At 44.1% G+C, this 20,868-nt stretch overlaps 1 protein-coding gene across 4 annotated transcripts in view; it reads right to left on the bottom strand.

The window, feature by feature from the left end:
• Positions 1-20,868, bottom strand: part of LOC120956523 (optomotor-blind protein) — a 125,399-nt gene that overhangs the window by 7,988 nt on the left and 96,543 nt on the right. For all 4 annotated transcript variants that reach the window (XM_049608315.1, XM_049608314.1, XM_049608317.1 and 1 more), the window contains 2 exons: positions 7,831-7,977; positions 7,674-7,750 (listed from right to left, as the gene is read on the bottom strand). In XM_049608315.1, coding sequence (XP_049464272.1) covers positions 7,674-7,750; positions 7,831-7,977 — 224 coding nt within the window. The remainder of the gene's footprint in view (positions 1-7,673; positions 7,751-7,830; positions 7,978-20,868) is intronic.

The raw sequence follows: 20,868 nt of genomic DNA, 5'->3' as shown, positions 1-20,868 counted from the left end.
TAGAGCACCGGCTTGTTACTTCGTTATACCGGGGAAAAAAGAGCTGTAACGCCATGTTTCCACTTTTAAGAAGCTGACTTCAGTTGTTAGTACCTGATATACTTCAAGAACAGAGATGGTAGAATAATGCTATTCTTATGAGTTGAAATACGGTTGTAGAGATGATTCTGCTGTGACCGAGATACATCCTTACAATCATTTCAATAAAGAATAATCTTTGAATGACAACTGAAATTGTTGCTTCGTAGCATTGTTTATGAAGAAAAAGACACAACTTTGTTGATTTGGAATCATGTTTTGTTAAGTTTTGTGTTTCAACTAACTTAGTTTTAAGGTGCAATCTTGTCCGTTGTACCGTAACAGGGTAATAATTGTCTTTAATTTGGAATCGCTTCTAGATATTTATTTCAAACGCCAGTTTTAGACTAAACAAGAGCAAAAATATGAGTAAATGTACAGAAAATGGTATAAATAATAAAATGATTCTAATTTGTAATACTAAACCAGTACATTTGCAAATTGAAAATATTATCTTTATACTGATAATAGTATAGAGACTAAAGCAATCATGCAACTTAATGATCAAAACCATGTCTCGATGAATAGTTTGCCAAACATTTTATGGTATTTTTATAAGATAAACACCATTTCAAAATGATTTTTTTTTACAATGATCATAACTGAAGCAATTCGTTTAAATCCTGGTCACGGCACCAACAAAAAAATATCGAGATTAAATTAAATCGAAAATGTCACATTACAAATTTTACTTTACTTCAACTGCTGTGAGATCAAGATTTTCAATAAAATCAGAATAATCTTCCCATACAGCTCACATTAAAGGAGACATCGATCACTTTAACAACATCTATTTAGTGTCTATAGGCTCACAAAAGGTGCAACAACACCCCTTGCTAGCCTTACCTTCGCGCATTAACCATGAATCAAATTAACGTCCCTTAATCCAGTGTGCAACATATCTCCCCCTGTGCCCTTCATTTTTATCCCATACACTCACTATCAACAATCACATAAAATAAACTTTTTTTCCCAAAACAAACCGCTCTCTCCTTGCCACTCTTCGTAATTGCTCTCCAGCGTCGCCCTTCGCCGGACGCGGTCGCATTTGTTCATTTGCAGCTAAACTGTTCCTCACCCAAACCCCTGAGCCAGGCGGACCAGTAAAGTTAACCAGTTTTGTTGCCATAAATCTTCCCGATTGTCAACACACCAAGCCGGGGAAGTGAACAACAGCTCAATTCAAGACGGTGGCGCGTGTATCCATTACGGCCAGCAGACGGCAGCAGCCGGGAGGAAAACACGGGAACACATCCTTTTCTCGGTATCACCATCATCACCATCATCCTAGTCATCCATCGCAGGGCCGAGAGTGAGTGGGGTCGTGAACGATTGTAGGGTGAGTTTTAGAAAATACGTGGTACTGTGAAAAACTATTACGATAATTGACAAATATCACTTGAACGTTTTCCCTTTTTCGGCTCATCCGGTGTGGGTGAGCTGGCCGAATGGAGGGCGTCAAGGGAAGCATTATTCGTGACACGTGCCACTTTGCGCACGGGCTGGGAAAAGCAAAGCAGCGCAAGGAGCGGGTTTTTGTTGCTTATTTTCGTGACAAATTTGCAACGCGGGTGGGATGGTCGTTTGGACGGAAGTTCCTGCTGGAGAAAGGATGGTGACTGACTGGGCGAGAAAAACCCGGAACATCATGCTGCATCTTGTGTAGAGGACAATTCAAAAGCGATTAGATTGCCCGGGACCAGGAAATGTCTATCGAAAGAAAAAGCGCTTTTCCGCTTTGGAGTCGAGAGAAACTGCAGTCTCATTTTTGCTACCATTACTTGAAAACTGTGTAAGCACGTGTCTTGTTTACTGAGCGTTGTCCTCCATGCATCGTCCGATAGTTGTTCAACACACGGTTTTAGTTGCTGCAAATGCTAAAACACATTCACTATCTTCCTACACGATTAAAAGCTCTTTAGCATTCCCAGCTCGAGTGAGTTGTTAAAAATCGCTCAACTAAACGAATGTCGATTAAACGTTTGACCCATTTCTTTCCCCCCGCAAAGCAAGGACCAAAGTAATGCGCTTCTGCTGGGCAAAAAATGTAGCTTGTAACAACATAATTCCATTGCCATCGCCCTCTTTCGTCCCCTCCATACGCTCCATAACGAAATTATGTCATATTGAGAGGCTCATTACATTGAACCAGTCACTCCATTATAAACTCTTCATTTCATTAGCGAACCGGCACACAGAAGTTGTTGTTTTTACAAAAAAAAAATGCATTGCAACCTTCAGTAAAGCGTGAGTTTGAACTACTAAAAGCTTTTTAATTGCGCGACGAACGACCCCGGCCCCAGAACGAGCTGCGAGCAGCTGCAGCGGAAGGTTGCCTCGCACTGCAATGGTCAGTGTGACATTACGCGATGGTTCAGTGTTGCCTCAGGGGGTGGTATAAAGCCATTGCTGACTATTTTCATGTTCAGGTCGAACCGTACTTGTGTGAAGAATTTGATCCTATTTGTCCCTTTTTGCGTTCCTCAATGCGACTTGCCACTCGCTTGTCTCGTTGTGTTCTTAAATTGAAGGTAAAGCATCATTTAATTGAGCCATTTTCATCATTCACTGCTCATTGGGTGACATTAAAGGGTTTCAGCAAGAGAAAGACTACATAAAATCGTCGATAAGAACTGAAACACGTACACACTTCACTAAAAGGTTGAAGAAGGGAACAGACCAGTATAAGTAACCTTTTATTTCAATTTGCGTCAACCTTAAGCTCTACCGATCTGATCCATACAGGACACTTGAAATCGCTTCGCCGTAACGTAGCAAGACGGAAAATTCTCCTGCAGCACAAGACGTATTAATGTGACGCCCGACCGGCCGACCGACCTGACTTGGTTGTGTCTGCCTTGTAATTTTCACATTACCGCCCAGCACGGCGGGAGGCGTTCACCCAAAACGCGCTACCACCAACGCCTTTTTTGCACGAAATTGCTTTCCGTTTTCTCCCCCCCCCCCCCCCCCCCCTCCGTCCCGTCAGCACTGCATATAGAGCGTTCAAAAAGTTCAACACACCACATGTAGCCGACGATCACGGGCCTGGTCTGCTAATCTTTATTTATATGTATTTATGCATTCTAGAGGTGTTTCTCGGGGGATGGGGCGCGGTCGGTGCAATTTTCTCGCTGCTGCGGCTCGTTGTATAAGTCAATTGGCGGTTCGGGAAAATTGGCCTGTTTATACGGTAACGGTTGGCGTTTGAAGCCCAAACCGTCGTCGTCGGCACGGTGGTTTTCTTTTATGTTTTATGGGGACGACTTCGTGTGTCGGTGTGTGTTTTGGTACTGGAAATGAAGAATAAATCTATTTCCACCCGGCATGTGTGCTGTGAGGTGAAAATTGGATAACACAGGGAAGCCAATGAACGAGAAAATTGGACACCTGAAATTGGCTGTTGAAAAGAAACGCTACCGCTTATTGGAAAATAAGCTTCTGTGCGGGAAGTCGATCGATAAAAAGAAATTTTTTTTGCATTTATATTCCCAAAAATGTGAGTTTTAAGAAGAAGAAGAAAAAAGGTATAAAATCAGCTAAAGTTATGCTATGAAAGGGTTCATTTACTTTCATAATCTAATAAGCGGCCGTTGGTCAATTTTGAGCTCATCAAACCGATCCTCCCAATAAGCACCCACAAGAGAATTACAAATAAACCAGCATCTGATAAGAAGATGTTGTTATCAAGAAACAAAAAATAACCCAAAAACAAAACCACCAACATGTTCCGGGGATTTAGTTCACAACCTCCAGCGCAGGGGTTCAGAACGAATTAAAAAGCACCCTCCCCACCCGAAAGTACTCCCCTGGGACTGCGGGACGGTTTTGCAAAAATTGTGCAAATGTGCCCTGATCCTTCCGGACTTACACACACGCACACATATCTTAATGCGGGACATTTGCTCGAACCAGCAGCAATCAGTCAGGTAGGGAAACGGGGACGGGACTAAACACATCCGTTCGCCCCTGCCAAATGCCGGATGTTGCTTGACTCATCCCCGGCAAAGAGCCGACGGAACGGTGGCCACGGGGCTTGTAATTCGATTCGATTTTTCAACTCTCCCTATCAAGGGGTATACGAAGGGACGCTGCATACTGTTTCCCTTTGATTTTTAAGATGCGATTTTATCTGTTTCGTTCTTGTCTTGGCTACCTCTCCCACTGAATGCACTAAAAGAAGTTGTTAGCCGTCTTCGGGGTGGACTTCACTGCTGCGGTGAATGAAAATCGATAAGACTCGGAGAATCGACGGTAGCGGCGGCTAGAAGAGGATTACGTTAAAAGACGATCGGTCAGCGATTAGGAGTGTCCATAATGTCAGGGCCCTGTGCTGCTGCTGCTGGAATTGATTGCTTCGGTGCGGGTTGATGGCATGAATTTTGCAGCCACCCCGACGGTCAAGGGACGTTAAAAACCAATACATCGTGCCGTTATCGATGCGTGCCCGGGGCTCACATCCCGATACAAATAGGATTAGAAAGGATCTGATAATTGATATCGAAAAGGTGGTCGGTTGTGGTGGACTGGACCTCATGGTAACGGTGTATTGAGCCTTGTTTTTTTTTTTGGCTGTTTGGTTGGGCAAAGAGATCCGTTTCATCTGGTCGTTACGGGTCGTTTGGTGTGTTGGATTCGGAGGGTTTAGTTTTTTGCTTAATCTTCCATCCGGGCATCCGGGCTTTGGTTCGAGGGCAAGCGCATTGAGCACACACTTGCGTTTCGGGGCAGCAGGTTAATTAATGTCCTAGACAATGCGACGAACCGAAGCAAGACCAGGCAAGCAATCACACACACACATGTGGGAGATTTTGGGAGATACTTGAAGAAATGCTCAAGTGTGTCAGAAGCAGTCCCACTACTTCACAGATCAATCAAGCTCGGGCAGAGGACATGCTTGGAGGAGAAATACTTTATTTGAAGAGCTATTGAAACAAAGTCCAGAATTTGATCCCTTTTTAGCACAGAAGTTCTTAATGTTAACATTCCATAAGAAACTGTAATATAATTTCAAGTTCATAAAGACAACGGTGCTCGTGCTATTGGAACCAATTTTAATGAGGAATTTCTTAACGTCATCAGAAAACAGTCCACCACAACCACACAGTAGAGTAATCTCCCGCAGTGTCCACGAAGCTCACGCGCTGCATGTCTCTCTCTCTCACACGCTCCGGGGCAAATTGCTGTCTTCCTGATGGGGCAGTTTTAATTAAATTACACAAAACATCAATTGAATTTTGCACAATCCAACCGACTTCCCACTTGGTCCCAGTCCTCGGTCCTCGGACCATCCATCCATCCGGTGGATTTATTCGATTTACTTCCACAAATCAACATGTCTCGGGCGCAGTTGTTGGGCAGGAAATCATTGTCGTTTGCCATTGGAATCAAACGGTGCGGTACGTACAAAAAACGTGAAAAATTTGTCACCATCTGTGTGCCCGTTGCGCTTGCCGTCGATGGTCGGATGTGATGTCAGCGTGTCGTGCTGTTAAGTTGCGCAGCGTTAGGAATCGGTAGAGATGCACAAGCGCGCGCACACGGGTGTGTAGGTGTAGGGTGTACTGTTTAATGGCATGTGGGGTTGTGTGGCTGTGACTGAGCTCGGACAACAATAGGACGGTAAATGATGTAATGCATCAGTTGAGATGACAATTTTACGGTCGTAGAGGTAGAGCCGAAACGGCAAAGAACACATCTTGTGCCTGTGGTGTTGAATTGGTGCAAAATTAAATAGCTTTTGCGTGTTATTCAGTACCTTTTTGGGATAAAATAATCACCAAATGTACGTTAAATTGATTTAGAAATAACAAATGTTTTTAAATGTACAATTAAGACTATCAAGAATTTGGAAATAAGAGAACATGAGAAACGTTTCATAGTGCTTATACCCTTCTTGCTGTACATGGCAACAACATTCAATAAACCCGGATCAATATCATTACCGCTTAGTGGCAACAACTTAACTCCCTGAACCCCTTTTTTCTCTGCTTGCTTATTCCCAAATTATCCCTGCATTCTTGCCCGCTGCGAGAAGCTGTGGGAAATTCGACGATTAATGTTTCTTCCACTACCCCGTTCGCTACCCCCTATTTGATAAAGCGATAATGACGCGGTCCGCTTCGCAAGGACGCGTCCCGTTGCTACACGAACGCACACAAAAAGGGGTTTCGCATCTCCGCAGCCTATGATTAGCAGATCGTCGTGGCCGGGGCCGGGAAACGATTACCAGGGTGTCAAAATATTTGTCGCCACCGCACGTCATCCGCCTGGCCGAAGTTTTGTGGACGAATGTTTGTGTCCTTCGAGAGCGAGCGCGCCGGCAACTCGTTATTTGATCCCAGAGTCCCGAGGAACTCGATTTGGGGCACCCTCCGAAAGGGGGAACGCTGGAATTTGATACAAATTCTGGCTCGTTGTTTGCCCGTAGGATAAGTGCGTTTAGCAATCTTTTAGCCACCGTCGGAAACCATCATTAGCTGGCCAATCTCCCGCTGCTAAATGTGGCCCGGCGGTGGATTAGTGGCCGAGCGAACAGAAAAGGGTGTTGATGCTTTGGTGGTGAGCAGAAGTAAAGGAATTTAGAGGAAATAGGCAATTGTGGGATATGAGTCATGTGAAGACGAAGCAATTTTCGTGTGTAGGGGCCAAAAAGGCATCATTAAATATTTCGACACTTTTAGCCACACAGAGCCATACTCTGCATCCGATTGCAATTGTTTGCCATTGCATCAACACGGCCCGAAACTCTATGATCGGTATCGTATTCCATATTTGCTTGGTATTTCAAATTTACACACAAGCAAATCCATCTCTATCACGTTACAAATTGTATTAGACTTGTCTAGAGATAGATCCGATGCGGCGGGATGCTGACTTAACTTCTGTAAACACGTTCATTTCGAGCCTGTGCACTGGATACTGCAACCAAAAGGGAGATGGTAATTGATTTTCACACAAAGTGCACTATCCTGTGGGACTATCCAGGGCGCTTTCCTTCCTCGAAAAATTCACACCACACAATCACAGCAAGGCATCGGATTGTATGCCGATCCTGGATCAATCGAATCAATCTAAGCAAGCATGTAAGACAGGAAGGAAGTAAAGCGATATCCTGTCAGGATGTCAGCACAAACAAATCAACCTTCTGCTCGGGGATAAAACATTATTGACGTTCAGGCTTCTCCCCCAGCGTAGCTGGAACGAGCTTGACCTTTTGTCTGTTTGTTCGTCGGAATATTGCTGAAATAGGGTCTTTTGCTTCTATACAAATCTTCACTATTCATCTCAGGCTTAGCAGTGAGAGCGTTTCCTCTCCAGGAAGAATGGTTTTAAAGGGGGATACTACATTAAATTGCAATTTCCATTCAATTCTGCTCAATCTACGGGCATTCTCCTGATCGAATTCAATAGACAATTGTTGTTTTTCGTACTGCTTCTTTGTGCATTGTAAATTCAAACAAATGTTTCCAGAGTGTTCCTCAGTGTTTTGTTAGTGTTATTTACTGCGCTCTTCTAGGAACTCCTTTTAATGTATAAGCATATCGTCATAAAACCATTTAAAGTGCAAAAAGTATTTAAAATAAACTACTTACTTCTTTTCCCGTTTACCGGCACCAGTATCACGAAATCCTTTCGCAAAAGGATTATTATCTATTTTCAATTGCGTTATCTGGAAAACAACAAAACAAAAACAAATTATCGATTAGAAAAGAGGGCTCATTCTATTATTGCTGCAAGCAATTTACTTACTTTTTCATTTTGATATGCAGTTACGGCTATGAATTCGGTTTCCTTAAACACGTAGGTACGAAACGTCGAGTACGGTAGTTTCAGTATATCGTTCGCTCGAACTAAATGAAATCTAGGCTGGTACTTGTGCATCGAATTCAGGATTGTCTGTAAGTAGGAGAAAGGGTTGGAAACAAACGAAGCCAGTTAGTGAAATTGTGACCCATAATGACGTCAATTTTTGCTGACAAAATTTTTATTGTAACGATCTGGGACAGGGACGCTTTCTCATTATAATTGCCGCGTGGCTTTTATTATTGAATCGTAAAAATAATGTATAAAATATTAAATTGTCGCAAAATGGCTGCTCAGAGCCTAAATAAACCCCAACAATTCAGGAATGAATAAGAAAAGACTCCAACATTTTTACTACCTCATCCGGAGTTTCTTTATCCACGTCGCCCTCCAGCCAGACAAAGATGAGTTTGAAGCGAACTAGAAGATGATAACAATGGCCGAAACGTTGTTGCTGGCAGTAAACAAAATAGCTGCCATAAAGCCAACAAACTGATGGCTCTCGTTAGGAAGTGGATCCGGTGGTAACAAGACGGTTGAATAAACGATACTAAAGCTAGCGGGGACCACACACGCAGCATACGGTGTGAAGCAGGTGTACCGGAAGACCGACCGAAGGCTATTAAAATCTTTCTCCACCTGTTTTTTTGCCGTTCGTTGTGGTAACACAGGTTTGCCTAAGCTAACGAGGTCAATGAGAAGCTGGATTAGGTATTTTTTCTCGAAACATAGTTTGCATTTGTTTTTATCCGCCTTTTTCTAAGCTCCAGCCAGAACTCCCTTTTTAGTGGGCAATGAAACAAAAGCTCATTCATTGAGCGATCACTATACGGCGCGGAAGCATCCGGTGGTTGGTTGTGCCGGCTTTTCACACCATCCTAAAACGGGCAAACAACACCTCCAGCCCAAGGAAGGTTGCTCATTAATTCCATTACTTGATTAATTAGATTCGTTTCTTTATGGCCCCCAGCTTGGGGCCCGGTCTGTCGTCGCCGTCGTCGTTGGCTTGTTCGCTAAATCTGCTCATTTGTTTGCATCAGCTACTGGATGCTGTGTGGCAGGATTTGCAAGCTCATTCATCTAATGAGCCTGTGTCGTTGAGGAAGAATTTAAACTGACCACAAAACAACGCAAGCTTACCATCACCAGTAGCAGGTTGTTTGTTTTACCACCTTACCAAGTGTTTGTGTGTGCGGGGATACGTGTTAGGTAGGCCATTAGTTTGGGCACATCATCAGGGTGACGGGCTAATGAGACGCAAAGGTTGCTACCGGACTTACGATGCTGGTGCGAGATAAAAATTCGCACCCTTTCCAATGCTGAGCTGAGGTGAAGAAGGCATGATTTGGAGGACAGACGAGCAATTTAATTTGCGAAAGATGTCATCAATTGATATCTAAATCAATGTAAGAAGCAGTGGAGATAGCTTAAATGACTTTCAATGCACTTATATTGCTCCAAATGAGTACTTCTTCATTGAAGTATTTATGTAATTAAGATGTTTGATCTGATATTCTGTACATATATAGTGATTTGTATATTATTGACATTCCACGATAAAATGTGTTTTGTTAACTGCAAGTTCATAATCTCAATCATTGGATTTAGCAGATCTTTGCAAACTGTTGTCAAAGATATCAGATATGAACAAATTATCTCCAATCAAATCTCCTTCATGCCCAACTCCAAAAGATCCACGTATTCCGTTCAGTCTTACACTGCAATTGAAGTCTACCCCAAGCCTCAACGCCATCCTCGTCACCAGTGGCTAAGTGGCACCAAAATGGTTGATCATTCGCCTGATGAAGATATAACGTTTACCTCGATCCTCGATCACTGTCACCACCTCAACACGTACACGAAACACCACGGCTACTCCTTCGGCTTCCTCCAGCAGATTGTTATCAATCTTGCTGTTCCGATCTGCTTCCCACCAGCTCACCCTTCCCCTCAAACACTGCTCACGAATTCGTTCGACAACGACGAAAACACCGAACGAAACTCCCGGAGGTCCCAATCATCATTTCATTAAGGCATCCTACACACACACTCAAGCACACACAGCGTCTTACATAGCAAAACGCTCCTTCGTCCAACCGCTGCACACCATTCACGACGGCAGACAAGCAGACCTCAGAAATAATGATTAAATAATCATACTCCACTGGCGCGCCAAGACGCCAGCCGGACCCAAAAGTTCAAGCGCGCGCGGGCCAGTACACTCTCCACTAGCCCAGTACAAGCGCGCCAGATGGGTGTGTGTGTGTGTGTGTGTGTGTGTGTGTGTGTGTGTGTGTGGTTTGCTGTTCGCATTATCTTGTTAATTTTTCCATCTAAAGCTCATTCGAAACTTCCTCCTCTCGTAAAACCGTTCCCGTTTGTGGGCGAGCTGGATGAAGAAAAACGCAAAAACAGGAGAAAACCCCCCCAGGAAGATTGTGCGCGATGATCGCGTCGTCGAAATAATTTCGCCACCCCTAGCCGCCGCGGTTCGTGTCGTTGTCGGTGAACGTGTAGCTTGCTTTGGGTGTTTTGTGCTTCTTTTTCGGTGGTTGTTGCTGGTCGATAATTTAGTCGTTTTGAGGTTTCCTGCCCAACGCGGCCACCTTGTCCCGACCATTTCTCGATCATATTTCCACTCGAGATTCATTAATTGGTCGGTTGGCGCTGGGGAAGCAAACCGAGGGAGGGTGGGAGGGATAATCAAGCGCGGTGAAACTGCCATTCGCCATTCGCACCGTCATTTTCGAGCTTCAAGTGCAGCACAAAAATGAAGTAAAAAACCACAGACACACACACGCACACATACTGACTTACACATACCACGCCCCCTTTCTGTGTGTGTGTGTGTGCGCAGAAGGAGGGGGTCGAACATGAAACACCCCACTTTTGGGCCACCCATTGGAAGCACGCCAACTCTCGAGGGGCACTCGAGAGCTCCAGTGTGCTTGGGTCCAAACCCTGCCGGAGGGCCAAAAGTCAACGTAATCGGTTTTCGTGTCTGCAAAAGTGCATGCTGCCTGTAAGGGGGGGGGGGGGGGGGGCGAAGCGAGGGGTTAGAGTATAACTTAGAAAGTCCAACCTTTCCCCCACAGCGGAGGCCACCCCATCGAGTATAAATGAGCTCGTTGAGAGAGCGGCTCGGTACGACCACCCCATAATCTGGTGGTCCAACGCCAAAAGCGCTTCCCCGCAAAAGGGAGCGGTCGGGTAAAGGAAAGGAAGAAAGACAGGGGAGGTAGAGGACTCGAAGTAAAATGTTCTTCGTGATGTTGGGCGAAGAACCAACCTGCCTGGCTGGAAGGAAATTGGGGAAGAATTGGGGGAAGTGAGGATACGCGAGACATTAATAACGTTCGTCGTCCGCCTTGGGTCGTCGCCGTACCGTTGAAGTCTGCGCACTGCACCGTCTCGCGCAAAACGCGTGAGCCCGATATCTGTTTCTCACCAACCAAAAGGGACCACCACCGTTGGGGAAGAAGGTTTGAAATCATAATTTCACAGCATCCTGCACCTCCTCAACCGGCGTGCGCTTTCTCATGGTTCAACCTTTTTTTGTTTGTTTTTTTTTTGACGCCATTTTAATCACGTGGAACTTCCTTTCCGTCGACCAGCAGGGCTAACCGTTTGATTGTTTTAGGTGAATTGGGTGCGCACGCCTCCTGTGACTTTCTTTTCCCCGAAATCGGTACGCCGCCCTGGTAAGGTCTTTTCCCCAGGGGGATAATTTGGGTAAGCTTTTCTAGTTAACCTTTGCTGCGCTTGGATTCGGGGCCGATCCGCTGCGGTCAATAATCATCTTGGGCGGGCTTGTGTGTCCGATGTCGAAATGGAGAACGATTTATCGTCCGTTAATGTTTCCAGTTCACGATCACGAGCGAGCAGGTGGTCACAATATTTTGTCCCGTGTCTTCAACAATCCCCCGGAAGCTGTGGAATGTGCTCCGGAAGTGGTAATGGCAATGTGGGGGTAATTATTATGAGTAGACTTTCCGAGATTGGGCCGTAGCTACAACTCAACTGGGAAGTGACAAATTAGCGACCGGAGCGGAGATTACAGAAGAAGAAGCTCCCGCAAAGCAGCAGAGATGATTGGATAGTTTTTTTTTGGAGAGTTGATGACCATTTTGTGTTCGATTAAGGCTTTCGATCTTCGCATTATCTTCCCGGTGGAGCTAAATTGAAAACATGAAAAGCTCTTTGCGGTTCTCTGGAGGGAAAAAACGAAATAAAGAGAAAGACCACACCAATTCCAACGGGCCGCGGGTTATGAGCGGTTCCCACCTCGCGGGCTTTGGCTTTTAACGATCCCGATTGAATCCACAATCTAGCGGAGGAGAGAGAGATAATCGAAACGATAAAATTCTATGGCAATAACAAAAAAAAAAACGTATTTGTGCAAAAATTTCCTCCCCAACAATCACCCAGCACCCAAGTCACGGGGTTTCCCGGATCGCGGGTCCCGGAGAAAAGGCAAAGCAACGCGCATAAAAATGTCGTAAAAGCAAGGACGTGCGCGCAAGGAACGCACCAAACTGGAATACGAAGTTTTACGATGGATTAATTAACAGTTCCCTTTTTTTCTTTCGCTTGCCAGCCAGCCAGGCAACGTTTGTGCGGTGACAAATCGAACTAAACCATGCACACGGACGCACCGAATTGTCTTAATCTTCCGAAACGGAAAGTGCACAATCCGACCACGTTGCAGCGGGTTGAAATTCCGGGTGGGCTTTACGTCTGTTTCGAGTGGGCTTGTGACCATTTCGTTTTTTCCTCAAGCGTTCATTCACTCATTTTACTTCTTAGTCACTTTGAAATGTCCATGCTTCCCGCCGCTGCCTACCATGGACGAGAGGCTGACCACATTGACAGATGAAATAAAACGTATCAATTTAGTAGTTGGCTTGCTGGCCGAGGGAGAGAGAGAGAGAAATGCCGCAATTAAGTGCTTTTATTTCATTTTCTCTTAATTTGTGTAAGGTTTGGCTTTCGATTGAATGGGCAAGAAACCAAAAAAAAACACACACAAAAACTCGCCCCACACACAGTGCACAGGAGGAAGTGTTCTAGTGTAAAACAAAACACCAAAAAATCGAGCGTAAAAAATACATTTACAAAGGACCGAAACCGAATACCACACCACACGCACGCAGTATCATTTCAAACAGCTTTGTCCGGGAGAAGAAAAAAAAAAACAAAAAACTTCCCGACGCTATCTTATCAGACCGCGCGCTGTGAGGTCCGGCTTCCGATGGACCTTTTGCTGGGGCCGCAACAGCCAAGACACCAGCAGCCGGTTAATAATATTGTTTTAATCAATACGTAAAAAACGGGTGATGCTTTTGATCTGTCGCCACCGGTGCATTAAGTGAAATGAAAAAAATAAAATAAAACCGAACCAGAAGAAGAAAGGGAACTAATCGGAATCGGGAAATCGGGAATGAGCAACAGCAGCAGCAGCAGGACGGACTAGAACATGAAACGGGTCATAAAAAGAGTATTTTATGGGTTTTTCGGGGGTATTTGAAAGTAGTAAACGAGTGGAAGCTGGAAGCAACTTCAAGAGCTTCCGGCACATTGAATTTGTGTATAATTCCTAGCAATCTGATAAGAAACACATTCGAATTTCAAGAGAACATTAGAGTACTTGTTTTTGGTACTATGTATGAAGGGCACAAACAGGAAATTGAAACCATAATACTGGTTTATAGTGGAGTTGCCAATCGTGAAAAAAGTGATCAATATTAAATAAATTTTGAAAGGAATCTATGAGAGCACTTTAAAAATGTTAAATTAAACATTTATTGTTATATTTCCCAATTTGTATACAACGTTAAAGAAATCTAAGATTTTTCTTGAAATATTGAGCATTTATGTCGCATATTGTTTTATATTAAACTGGTTTCATTGTTATTTGCATATTATTTCATTTTAAAGTGTACAAAAATAGAACTTGGATTTTTGGTGTGTTATGATTGGATTTTGAATAGGTTTTAAAATCAATATATATATTGACTATTCTTATTCATCCTTTTTCTGTCTTTGATAAAGTATGAAAGCTATTTTTTAATCAGAAAAAAACGTATAACACAAATTTTGTGGTTTTATCCATGTCAAAATTATGAAATACATTTACTCTTTATTTTAAAAGGTAAGTTACTTAATACACATATCATCTTTATGTTGTCTGAAATTCAAAGAAGTGTTCAAACCCTTTTTTCCTATTTAAACATTAGTCGTATTTAAAAAAAGCCTTAAATAATCAAATTCGATTTGGAATTATTTATAAACCTTCTTCAACACTAACAACATCAATATTAATTGAAGACAATATTAAAAGGCTTGAGCAACCCCACAAACCCTCTCATTCTAGCATTTGATCACCCAGACTAGACCACCTGGACAAAGCTAATAATGATGTTGGCTTAGTACTACGATTTGTCTTATCGCCTAGTAGCGTAAGCCTTTCCACTCAATGTCTCACAAGACCAACCGGACGAAAATAGAGAGAGAAAAATTGACAATCATTAGCAAACTATAACCGCGCGTGCATGTGCTACTAGACTAGCAAACGGTACAGCGATTCTAAAACGGCAACTCCCTCACTCACGGTATCTGTTAATTCCCAAACCTCTCAACAGTTACTATTTCCCCCCACTACCCCATTACAACGATCGGATCCACCACCGACTTTTCTCATTTAATTCTGCTCGGATTCAGTTCGAGCCGGGGCGAGCCATTTAAGACCACCCTTTCGCCTTACCTCCCGCACCACCAACCTGGGTGCCATTTGTCGCGTCAATCGTGCAAAGAGGCGAAAATAAAAAAAACACACACAGGCAACACATCCTCCACGGTGGGTGGTTTTTGACGGATCGATTCATTACCGGTGTGCGATGACATGTCTATCGATTCTCGATCGGACTAATTAGTTTGTACCTTCTCCGGCCCGGGCTGTCTGTACACAGCCACCCCCCGTTCTTGCCCAAATGGAGCCCAGCAAACCGAACGCGAAACGTTCCGGAACCGGTTCCCGCTGCTGCTGCCGAGGCTGCCACCTTCCGTTAGATAATTACCATTTAACCGGCTCTCGGTGGCCGGCAACGGATGGATGGCGCGCGCGCTCGCGCGCTCAGCAGCACGCTGTTATCGAAACCCTGGTTTTGTGCAAACCGGTTCAAAATATACTAAATCGATCGCACTTTGACACAGCAAGCCGGTGGTGGCAAGCCGGCGTGTGGTGTTGTTCAACATTCTCGCGCCCGTATTTCACCCACCGTACTCCAGCACCCAGAGCGAATCATGAGCTAATGAGCTCGCGCGGCATTATGTCCCACACCTTGTCTCCTAGGTGCGGCCAAGGGGTTTTTGGGGGTGTGTTGATTTAATACATGTTTGTTTTTACCTTCCCCCCTTGGGCGCTTAGTATAGGCCCCCCCCTCAATCCTTCTTTTACTCCCCCCCTCGCCCCATCAATCGTTCGCAGTTGAAGCTCAGCCGGGAGAATAAATTTATCTCGATAAAGCAATTTGCGACGAGAGTGCCTCCGGATTTTGGAACATTTTTGGGAAGCTTCTACGGAGGCGAAGATATATATATGCCGTACACCCGTAAATGCTCCAAAGCTTCGCTCTTATCAAGTGTAGCGACCACCTCCACGCTTGCTTTAAAAAAAAAAAACGGGTGTTTATTAGGCATTTTTCCCCAAATAATCTGTCACCCTCCCCGGGCATTCCTTTTCTCACACTCAAATCGACTGGCCGAAAAGCTGAAACTCCGCTGCCGAAACAACAGACGCCCGCTGAAAAAGGAGGCCTGGTGGCCTAATGAATTCGAATAAATTAAACTGCGCAAAGCACCGTCCGTCGCACCGGCGCACTATCTAAATTGATATCTGTGTTTCTTATCCGTCTAATTTACCCGTTTTTTTTGTTCGTGCGCTCCCTGCTTGCCAGGAGGTTTCTGGGTGTGCTGCGAGCCGCTGGGTGTGTATTAACCAGCGATTTATAGATCCCGTTCGCTTAGCTGGTCGGGCACGCTGGTCGGGCACGCTGGTCGGGCGTAAAATGGTAGCACATAAATCAGCCCAACCAAAGCCACGAAGCCACGAAACGAGCCGAAACCTTTCCCAGGCGCAGGACGGAAAGTGCCGTGAAACTTACACCAGCCAGCTGCTGCCTGCTGGTGGAAACGGATTTAGTGGGCCACCTCACACAAACACACGCGCGCGCGCACGGTGGCACTAAGTGTTGCACAGGAATTTAGGCTCAGTCACCGGTGTCACACACACGGTCCTTTTTTTATGGGGTGTCTTTTTTCCGTCTGTCGGTTTGTTTTCGGGTTTTGAGATGGATTTATCGGTGGTGGGGCAACACGGTGCCGCCAGCAAAGGTGAGGATGAAAAATTTGGCAAACAATTTTATTATACCGATCACTGCCCAATGATAGGGAGCATACTGGTTTTTTGCTTCTTCTGTACATCAGCTGTAAAGGAGCTCTTATCAGTGGAATCTGGATCTATTTTTTGTGTTGTTATCCTTAGTTTTCGGTATATTTGCATTAAATCTTGTCTAACCTTCTGTTATGATTTGTTACCGAGTGCGATTAGGCCGCGGGCAAAAGATATGATTGATGCACCAAGCATGTGATACGTTTTGAACAACATTTGCCCAAAAAATGAAGGACAGTTTCTTGGAATTACTCATACCGTATCATATTTGGGGAGAAGCGAGCATGCTTCATGCATTTTAATTGGATATAATTTTGAAATTTGAGCTAAGAACACTGCATCAAACAAAATTTGGCCTATTTGTTGCACTTTATTGTGTGTTCCTCTACACATTTCGGTTAATGTTGTTCGTGTATTTTTATGTTTTTCTTCTGTTGCTATTTTCTTTACTGATTGTTACTATATCGACTGAGTCTTTCATTGTTTCTTGTGTACTTATTTATTTACGCTGATTGTTCTCTTTGTTCTTTGTTAAAAAGCTTTGTTTTAAAAACTTTTGCTTGTGTCTTTAAACTATCGAAGAGCTTAAAGCTTTATCTTTTTTAATGTTTTGATTTTAATTTTCTTTTTCATTTATTTTTTTTATAAGAGAAGTCAAAAACAATTCAACACTCATACAAACAGTTAATGAAGTGATAATTAAAAAACAACACAAAACCACTTCTTATCTCCCTTTCACAGCGATCATGAAGATGAACAAAAGCCTAATATGCACCACTGATTGCGCTAATACTTTGTAATCTTTTAATTTTCTATCACTAGCACGGGTGGAACATCGAAACATCTCACCCAAAACAATCCCGGTGGTGTGTCTATAAGCTGTCGGACTGTGGGCAGTGTCCCGCTCCTGGTGCCGCCGATCTTTTATGACCGTATAAATATTCTAATAAGCTTACGGAATAACCATCAAGCGGCAGCAGTCACCCGAAACAATGCGTCGTCTGCTCTTCAAGCCGTATCGTTATCATCACCCCCTCATCATCATCAGTATCAGCATCATCATCCACATCGTCGTTATTAGGTAGTTTTATCGATATTCTTTTACCTATAAATTCCCCCCACCAGTAACCAGTGGATGTGGAGGAGGAAGAGCAAGTTGTGTTTAGATTTTATTTTCACTCCTGTCGTGGTCGCTTTTTTTGTTTCGTATTTGAAAGAAACCACCATCAAAATCAAAACTTCCAAACGCCATCCCATAAAGTGTTCGCCGGAACGCGCTGGCCAGCTAGCAAAACAACGGCTCTCACGGGTAGCAGCCGACGAAAGGCGGAATATGGTTTGTGTTTTATGCTTCAAATTAATTTACGATCCCTGGGACCTGGGGTTGGGGCCGGTGTTTTGGTGTGGAGCAAAGCCGTTTTCGGCATTTGGCTGGGGTTTGATGGTGGCGAGGAACAAAAGTTCGAACGCCGTGATTGAAACCAAGATTGCAGTTTGAAGTTACATTGGGAATCTATTGGCTCGTAAATTCGAGATCTCGGGATCGATCGTAAACCAAAACTTTGGCAAGATCGGGGAAAGAAATAAAGCAGTTCTGGACGCAAAACGGAGCTAAACTTCGTTCCAGCTTAAAAAGTTTTGTACAGCAAACCTTCGCTCATCAAACATCGCCTCATCGAAGCGTACCGCTGCGATCATCAAACAGTGCGTGAGAATGGGGTTTTTCTCTATTTCTGGGATCTAATATTCCCTAGACACCGCCGTAGCATGGAATAGAGAGCAATATTTTTATGATAGCAAAGGCCCGTCTTCGATTCCCCGGGAACTAAGGACAAGAAAGTTCTCATTTGCACCGTCTGGTCCAACAAGGGGCTCATAAAAAACCTCCAATCCAATCGTCAAGGGAAGAAAAGTCATAAAAAGACTCGATCGCAACATTCGAGCTCGATTCCACGAAAGCTAAATACAACAATCTCTGTAGCTAGCGATTACTAGATGAATAAAAAAAAAGGCGCTTAACACTCTACACCTAAACTCTACATCTACCGCTGATGATCGATCCCAGCATTTGTTGGATCCCAAAGACACGAACCCCTTTCGCGTAGAGAGGGACACAAAGATCGAACGATAAAATTATGAAATTAATATCACCCCCCTTTTACGGTGTTGTGTCTATTACCTCCGCACCCGGGGAAGAATAATATTAGGCACAGGCTCTTCTTACTGTTTTAATGACGTTATTACGATTCCGGCATTGATCGGCCCGGGCCCGGGTACGGGTGCTTTATTGAAATTGCCGACAGTCACCGGTTTGTGCGCACCCATGGGGCGTTAATGGGCAAGAGCCTGGCAAGGCGGTGTGCAGTGCTCATCCGGGCGCCTCGGCAGCCTTTTGCGTGCCGATCCCGTCTTTGCGTGATGTAGTACGTGAGGGAGCTCGGACACCCAGGCGTACGTAGACGTCTCATTAAAAACACCTCCTGCGCGTTGAAGCGTTGTTTTACATGCTGGCGCGGTGCGTGCCGTATGAATGATTTGAGGCGCAGATAAAACCGTTCCAATAACAATTGCCGCCATCGCTGTACTGGGTGGGTGCTTAAGAGAGAATTATTGATCGTTCGATAAGTCGGCACTGAGCAATGAGCGTAAAGTGCGGAAAGTTACGAGCTGGTGGACGACCCATTCGCCCAAAGAAGGAGCGGATGCATACAGCAGGATGATTAGCAAATGACAAATCGATTATTATCGATCGAAGCGCATCTCCGGAAGAGCGCTATTGAGAGGCCATCAAAAGCGCACACACACACCGGAGCAATAAATTCAAATGTAAAATGAAAAAAGGTGCTTTTTAAAATTTAAATTGAAACTACGATCTTATCGCTTCCCAATCGGTTAGGTTCGCTGTTTATGGGAGCAGGTAAATGTGTGTGTGTTTTGCTTTTTAAGCGTGACGGTTACCAGAAAAGAAAAAAAAACAAACAAAAATGGTTGCGCTTTGAATTAATTAAGATGCGACTAATTGCTTCCAGGAAGCTTCATCCAGCAACCGACCCCAAAACCGAAATCCCTCGAATTCTTGGCTGATTGACTTCTCCGTAATACGTTGGACGGTGGGTTCGATTGGCGGTGGTTGGCCAGTTGAGTATTTGTAGAATGACATGTAGAAAAAAGAAGAAGAAACAGGCCAACCACACAGCACTCTAAAGTGATCAAACAAATTGGAATGTTTATGGAGAGAATGTTTGGAAGTAACATTTAGGTCCTCGTCGATGCTTCAGGAGAATTTTGGGATCAATTCGGTGAGTTGACACTCAAACCCATGAGCAAATGGTTTCCTTAATACAGGCTTCATTTCATTCCATTATTCCATGCAATGTAGCGCGCTTTATATGTAATTACATGAGAGCAATTCTGAAATTGGTTTAACTATAGGGAAATAATAAATAGCATAATCAGCTTGAATTGTGATTTTGATGAGCTTTGAAACGAAAAATGCTTCAAAAATTTGTCTTTTTTGTATGGATAGAAGGCAACAATACGTAGAAATTGCAATTTTAACTTCTTCACTGGAATGAAGCCACATGAGCTTCCAATTGACAAGCACAAAACCCACATAAAATGATGCAGCAGGGTTGATATTTTAAATACAGCAAATTAGGCATCACTTTACAGACTTATCGATATGCAACAACCGATAGGTAAGATTTGGGATACATTTCCGCGATAAAACTATATCGAAACGGAGACAGAAAAAAACAAAATTAATTAATCGATTTTGGAATACATTTACCAAGCAAACACACACACACACAGACGAATGGCCGAAAAACACCGCCCAACCAAACCTTGAATGAATCGAGCTCCGCTGTTGCTCATTTACATCTCACGATCGTAACATTTTTATTGCCCCTTTTGCATCCTCGAGCGGTGAGATAGTGTGCACTTTCGTACGGGCAAAAAAGAGTGACCCAGCCGCCTCCCAACAATCAACCCAAACCCAAAATCCAAAGAAAAAAAAGGTAGTAAACATGTTTCACTTTAATTTAACTCTCTTTTATTCGTTCCGCATGCACACTATGTGGCTCCGGTGGAGGAAAAGGGCTTTTGTGTTTGTTGTTTGGCACGCAACGCAATTCATGTTTATGACAAAATGAAGCAACGGATCAAGCGGCCTTTACTTTGCCCTTTCGGCCCCACACACCGGCGGTACGGGGTAAATGAGTTCACAAATCTTCAACCAACCCCCCTCCCCCCCTTACTGTAACAGCAACATGAGCGTGTGCGTGTCGTGCGGATGGCGCATGGTGTTGATTGGACAATTTATTTACTATCGAGCCCGATTCCGAAATGCAAACGAGCGAATGGAGCAGAAGGAACACACCCCGTGAAAGTTGGGGCGATACCGAGTGACAATATAAATGAGGAAAGAAGGAAGAAGATGCTAAAGAGGCGAACAGAAAATAACAGAAAAAAATACAGGAACCCATCCACAGTCCAGCATCCCGTGTGGTCTCAAGGTGGTTTCGTTGGCTTTT

This window comes from Anopheles coluzzii, chromosome 3 (assembly GCF_943734685.1).
Source record: "Anopheles coluzzii chromosome 3, AcolN3, whole genome shotgun sequence".
In the NCBI taxonomy this organism is placed as follows: domain Eukaryota; kingdom Metazoa; phylum Arthropoda; class Insecta; order Diptera; family Culicidae; genus Anopheles; species Anopheles coluzzii.
The sequence above is the reverse complement of the archived record's forward strand: the minus strand, read 5'-3'. Positions and strand labels throughout refer to the sequence as shown.